This window comes from Prunus avium, chromosome 5, assembly GCF_965620075.1.
Source record: "Prunus avium chromosome 5, drPruAviu1.hap1.1, whole genome shotgun sequence".
In the NCBI taxonomy this organism is placed as follows: Eukaryota; Viridiplantae; Streptophyta; class Magnoliopsida; order Rosales; family Rosaceae; genus Prunus; species Prunus avium.
In genome coordinates this window covers 25,603,610-25,609,804 of record NC_142288.1, presented here as the reverse complement: position 1 = coordinate 25,609,804, position 6,195 = coordinate 25,603,610, and the positions used below count along the sequence as shown (strand labels likewise).

The 6,195-nt window shown below is 34.7% G+C and overlaps 1 protein-coding gene across 1 annotated transcript; it reads right to left on the bottom strand.

Annotated features, from left to right (window-relative positions):
• Nucleotides 1-2,830: 2,830 nt before the first annotated feature.
• On the bottom strand, nt 2,831-4,913 carry LOC110756185 (uncharacterized). Its single transcript, XM_088253800.1, has 3 exons — nt 4,595-4,913; nt 3,085-4,119; nt 2,831-2,978 (listed from the first exon to the last, which is right to left on the bottom strand). Exons 1-3 carry the CDS (start codon nt 4,789-4,791, stop codon nt 2,831-2,833), a joined length of 1,380 nt encoding a protein of 459 aa, XP_088109926.1. The 5' UTR covers nt 4,792-4,913.
• Nucleotides 4,914-6,195: the final 1,282 nt, after the last annotated feature.

Below are 6,195 nucleotides of genomic sequence, written 5' to 3'. Positions count from 1 at the left end.
CAAATCAATCCAAAATTATAATATATTTTTTTCCTTCCCTTCTCTCTCTCTCTCTTTCTTTTTTTTTTTCTCCTCTCTTTCCTCCTCTTTTCTTCTTCTTTTCCTTCGCTATTTCTTCTTTCTCTCCCTTTTTTTTTCTTCTTTCCTTCTTTCTCTCTTTTTTTTTTCTTTTTTCTCTTTTTTCTTCCCCTTTCCTTCTCCCGGGGTGGTGATTTGGGTGGCTAGAGTGCTGGGTTGGTGGGCTGTGGAATGGGGCAGGGAGAGAGTTGCAGAGAAACTACATAGAGGGGCAGGGGTATAAGATCCCACGGTGGTGGTTATGGAGGTCGAGGTGGTGGTTTGGGTGGCTAGAGTGGATGGGTTGGTGGGCTATGGGAGGGGGCAGGGAGAGAGTTGCAGACAGAGTAGAGAGAGGGGCAGGGATATAAGATCCCACGGTGGTGGCTTTGGTGGTCGGGGTGGTGGTTTGGGTGGCTAGAGGAGACAAAAAGAGAGAGAGAGAGAGAGAGAGAAGGGAAGGAAAAAAGAAAGAAAGAAGAAGAGTGAGCGGGGCCAGGTGGAGAGAAAGAAGAAAGAAGAAGAAAAGAAAGAGAGAAGGGAAGGAGAAAAAAATTATAGTTTGGATTGATTTGACGATTATACCCTTGGATTTAATGGTTTTTTTGACATAGAGACTATTTAAGAGTACCTGTATTAACGTTAGGGATGCAATGTGATAATTTCGCAAACATCAGGGATGTTTTGTGATAATAAGCCAACTAAATAAAGATAAACATGTGCCGACAAATGTTTGCCGGGATAGACATATATCCCGGCAAAATCTCCAGTCCTAAGTGCCTTGCAGTAGGTTTAGAGTTAGGGTTCAAGGCTTGCAAACGGTTTTGGAACAAGTTCGGATAAATTTTGAGAATTGGAATTAGGGTTTAAAAGGTGAAATCCATTTTTTGGAATGCTAAAATAATTTTAAAAGTCCACAAAACTATTTAAGATAATTAAATTCACCGAGACAAGTCTATGTTAGGTCCGGTTATGTCATACTAACCCAAGATTGAGATTGAAACCTTAATCGTAAAGCCCAAGTTCGAGTTACGTGACTATCCAAGCCCAATCAAGTCCTAAGTACATAATGGTTTAGGGTTAGAGTTCGAGGCTTGCAAACATTTTTGGAACAAGTTTGGATAAGTTTGGAAGCTATGATTTTTTGTTCAAGACTTGGATTTAGGGTTTGGAGGCTAAAATCCATTTTTGGAATAATAAAATAATATGTAGCCTTTTTTTTAAATCAAAATTTCCTTTGTTGGCTTTATTTTATTTTATTTTTAAAATTTTAAAAACTTAAAATATGTCTATAAATACCTCAAAATTTCTTAAAAAAATTTCCCACTCATTTCTTACAAATTCTATCACAATATTTACTTATTCACAACTTTCCACTCTTTTTTTATCAAATATTTTCCACACTCATTTAATCCAAACATTTCCACTTAAAGGGATCAAATTTCATGTTTCTAATCAATTCTCTTTGAAAAATGTCCTAGACTTCGAAGGGACGGAATTGGTCATGAGTGGAAGATTAAAATCTTATCAGAAATCTTGTTAAATGCTTATCAACGTACACGTGTCATATATGGAATATTGTCTCTAACTCATAGTTTAATTAAATTAAACAATACATAGTATTGGAATTTATTAGTGTTGTACCATAGTTTTTCTCAAAATAATAAAATATGAAGGCCCCTAAAATAATCAATTGAATACACCCCATTGAGAAAGGCTTGTTCCTACGTCACTTGGTTTCTTCTTGTTTTAGCTTCTTCATGACAAAAATTATTTAGAGATCTATTAGAAAGTACCAAGGTTAGAAAGAGAATTGATTAGAAAACATGAAATTTGATCCCTTTAAGTGTAACAAAAGAAAAGAAAAGAAAAATGAAGATACATATTTGTCATTGTGGAGCCCCATGCATCATCTTTATTTTCCAACTTGTAGCCATGCATGCATGTAATATTCCATCAGACTGAACCAACAAGCCTGCCTCCGTTTGGGAATTAAAGCCTTCTTGTTACTCCATGAGTACATAAAGAATCAGCTTATTCCCCCAAGTAAAATTAGACAAATCCAAATGCCAGATTGTCTCAAAAGGCAATTTTGTGTAAGAGCAAGCAATGTTAAATTTTCTCCACAGACGCTACTGAACTTGTTCTTCAATATTTATCGGAACCTGCTGTTCTTCACAAAGCAGAGAATCTATATCATGGCGACACCCTTAGAGAGAGAGAGAGAGAGAGAGAGAGAGAGAGAGAGAGAGAGAGAGAGAGAGACCCAACCACCCATTAACAACCAGAAACCAGACCCAATTTAGGACTTGATGAAGCAAAAACCAAGATCCATTCCTATAAAGAAGTTTGAACTACATCTGGAAAAACCAACTATTAATTGCATATCTAAGTAGGGTAGGTAACAGAGAAGGGCAAGAAGAACTAACAAAATACAAACAAATGATAATTATATATATGCTGCTGCATAATAACTAGAGATTCAAAAGCATATATAAATTAACATTAAGTTTGCAAAAGATCCCACAAATACATTCACTACTGTAATATAATATAATATGAGGGTATCCAAGGCTTTTGAAGTTTCATTTAAACCCAACAACGAGGTGCCGGTTCGCCCAAAATACACTCTTTCGCGATGCCTAGCCCCAAACGTTCCATCTTGCCGAGTATTCTTTCTGCAAAACCCAATTATATTACAAGATATTACACTCAGAGGCCAATAAAAACACTCATAGACATGAAAAAAATTGATTCTCTTGATTCATGGACATTAAATAAACAAAAAGATTTCATGTAAACACAATTCTTTCACCGTTTCCTTTCTCCAATGTTCCGTAAGTAATAAATTCTCATCAAGACTGGTTTCTTCTTGGCTTGGCTGATTCACACACTCCTCAGGTTCATAATCCCCACACTCACTGAGTCATAATAATGAAAAACCTTGTTACATACAAAAAGTAGCAGAATTCCAACGCACAAATTAATGTTATTGATGAAAACACAAGAAAGATGAAGGAAACTTACGGCGTGAAGCATAAAGCAAGATTCAACCCACTGTCCTCTACATCTGCAGAAAGAACAGTTGAATGTATGGTCTTGAGCATATCTCTTCCTCCTTCTCCAACAACAATTTGAAACATGGTGATACAAAAATATTGAGCCGGGAGATCAGCATCGCAGCACCCGGTGTTGACATGGAAAAATTCCAGGTTCCCCAAATGAACCAAATATTCACTCCTATCCCAAGCAAATCGCAATGGTGGGCGCGCAATCTCAAGGCCTTGCAATCTAAACTGTTGGCTTAGGTAATATACAAGACTACCGTCATCAGCTTTGTAAGTCTTAAAGGAGAATGCTATAAACTCCTCCGCATATAAGGAATAGATAGTCTTGCCTATAACCACGGCCCTACCTAGGAAAGGAGGGAAATAAACAGAAGTATGAAGTTTCACTCGCTTCCATTCGTTTCTACTGATGTGAAATGCAATGACATCGAAATTACTTTCTTTCTGGCAACCAAATGAAAACAAAATAATGCCATAACAAACGGCATAACCAGTTATATCCATACGGGTGTCATAATCATTATAAAATGGATAAGAAGTCATTTTCTCCCAGATGTTCTGATCAGGATCATAACTCTCGAAGGAGGGCTCCGGAACAAGTCGCAAGTTCGTTGGAGTTTCAAGACAATACAGCTTGTCATATGCAGACACAACAATTGGTGTTGATTTATAGCCTTGGGTAAGAGGAAGAGATGAACTTGACATAGTCTTCGTATCAATAATATATCCACCATCCTGTGCAACGACGTATAATTTGGAACGGTTGAAAATCCTTGCAGCCTGAAAGCCAATAGCCTCATGCTTCTCAATGAACCTGGCAACAAGTCGAACTACTCGGGGTTCATGCGTGACTCCTCCTCCTTGTTTGAATTTCACTTCAAAGATTTCATTAGCTACTTCTCCGCTCATATAAGAAAACCCAAATAAATATACAGATCTAATAGCTTCTCCCTTATTTAACGTCATTGATGCAGGCTCTAAATCCATGGGCAAGCTGATAACAGAGATATATACAACAAGATAAGTTAAGCTTTTCAAATACACTACCTCCATAGAGAGAATATCATCTACTTTAGTAAGTGTATATATTCACACACACAGGAATTTAAATACAAACATTAAAACAGTAAACATGCCTTGCTCGTTTTCCTATAAACTGCGAATGGAATGGAACTAGATCATCATCATTAAATATTAAAGAGTAATTTGATACACGATAATTTCAATTCACGGAATATATAAATGATCAGAGTTGAAAAATATAACATCTGATTCCTCAGAAAATATCACGCCACAGTTTGCAAGAAAACACCTCAAAGAAAAAGATAGGAGCTGGTTATTATTTCAAGCAGAATCTTTGAATAATTAAATATCTATGCAGCAAGTAGAGAAAACTTAAAACAAAATTTGAAAAAAAAAACTACAATTTTACAGAGAAGAAGATGAAATCCACGAAGCCATGTACTGACCTTGTGGAATTCGGAATCTCTGTCGTTTCGGGTCGACTGGTTTGTAATGAGCGAAGCTGCTCCGACATTGAATTCGTCAAATCGACCAGTTGGTTTTGCTGGGCGAAAAGCACGGCTAGAGATTTCTCCATCTCCTTTCTCTCGCACAGTTCGCGCAAAGATTTTTCGATCTCCAATATTTTTTTGCAGGACCTCATGTTGGCGTGAAGCCATCATCAAGGCAGAGACCTGAACATCTTCACCGGATGTGAGCAGAGCGGCGGCGGCACAAGGTTGAGATATATTCCGATCCCCCATTCTACGTACTGGATGATAGGGCCTTTGCAATTAAAATTCTTGAGGCGCAAGGGACTTAGCATTTGAGTTTTTCACCGCACTTCTCTTTGTTAACTCATATTCTAAGTTTACTCCAACTTCTAATTCAAATTTTTACAATTTCGAAGAAAACCCCACTATTCCCTATTTCCAAACTACTTCTAAATACACACCTGGCAGATTATAAAAAATAAAAAAAACTCATCAACCCCAAAACCCACAGCCCACCTCCCACTATATTGCCCCTAACCACTCTACTTTGAAGCTTAGTAGTTAACAGAGAATTTTACTTAAATAGAGAGACTCACAATCTTTAATTTCTGAAATTAAAAATAATTTTAAATTCCACAAAATTATTTAAAATTATTTAAGATAATTAAATATAAATGATTACTATTTACTAAGTATTTTATTAAATAAAATAAAATATGTAAATACTAATTATTCACTAAATAAATAATAATTAAAATATAATAATTAATTAATGTAATTAAATAAAGCTAATTAAAAAATTTAAACTTAAAAACTAATCTATATATATAAAGCAAAAGGCAGAGAATGGTGAAACATTCAAAATACCAGAAAATGCCCTTGGTTAATGCAAACATTGAGAATTGAAATTATTAATTAAATGAGGATAATATGGTAAATTCACACTTTTTCATATTTAAAAAAATTAAAATTAAAAGAAAAATCAGATAATGGATCCTATTTTTATGGAACACAACTACCCATTATCTTTTTTAATTATAAAATAAATTTAATTTTTTTTTTAAAAAGCCTCTCGCAGGCGCGGAAGCGCGTGCAAAGAGACTAGTTTTGTATAATAATAAGTTTTAGAAAAAGTTCACAGAATAATTAATTACTATTCATCAAGTAATTTATGAAATTAATTAAAATATTTAAATACTAATTATTCACTAAAGATATCATAATGAAAATATAATTACTAATTAAAGTGATTAAATGAGGCTAAGTTATTACTTAATTACAAATATTAAACTACATAAATTATTTTTCTTTTTCTTTTTCTTTTTTTTACTTTTCCCGACGATTTTTCATTGACATAGGTATGTGCCAGTGAAAATTTGCAGAAGACATATCTATGCCAGTAAAAATTTGCCGGATTAATTCTATGCCGAAAAAAATTCATCGTAGGTTGTTTTTTTTATTGCTAAAGAAAAATACTAGTAACGATAAATACAATGCAAAGCTCCCTTGTGGTTGAATAAGGAATATTAAGGTGTGATTCTAAATTTATATTGCCAAAGTACTAATGTTTCCAT

Excerpts from the sequence above, each read along its gene's own strand:
- LOC110756185 (XM_088253800.1), bottom strand. The coding sequence starts at position 4,791 with ATGAGGTCCTGCAAAAAAATATTGGAGATCGAAAAATCTTTGCGCGAA. Across the intron at positions 4,120-4,594 it reads GAGATTCCGAATTCCACAAG|CTTGCCCATGGATTTAGAGC; the intron begins GTCAGTACATGG and ends CTCTGTTATCAG. Across the intron at positions 2,979-3,084 it reads CTTGCTTTATGCTTCACGCC|TGAGTGTGGGGATTATGAAC; the intron begins GTAAGTTTCCTT and ends ATTATGACTCAG.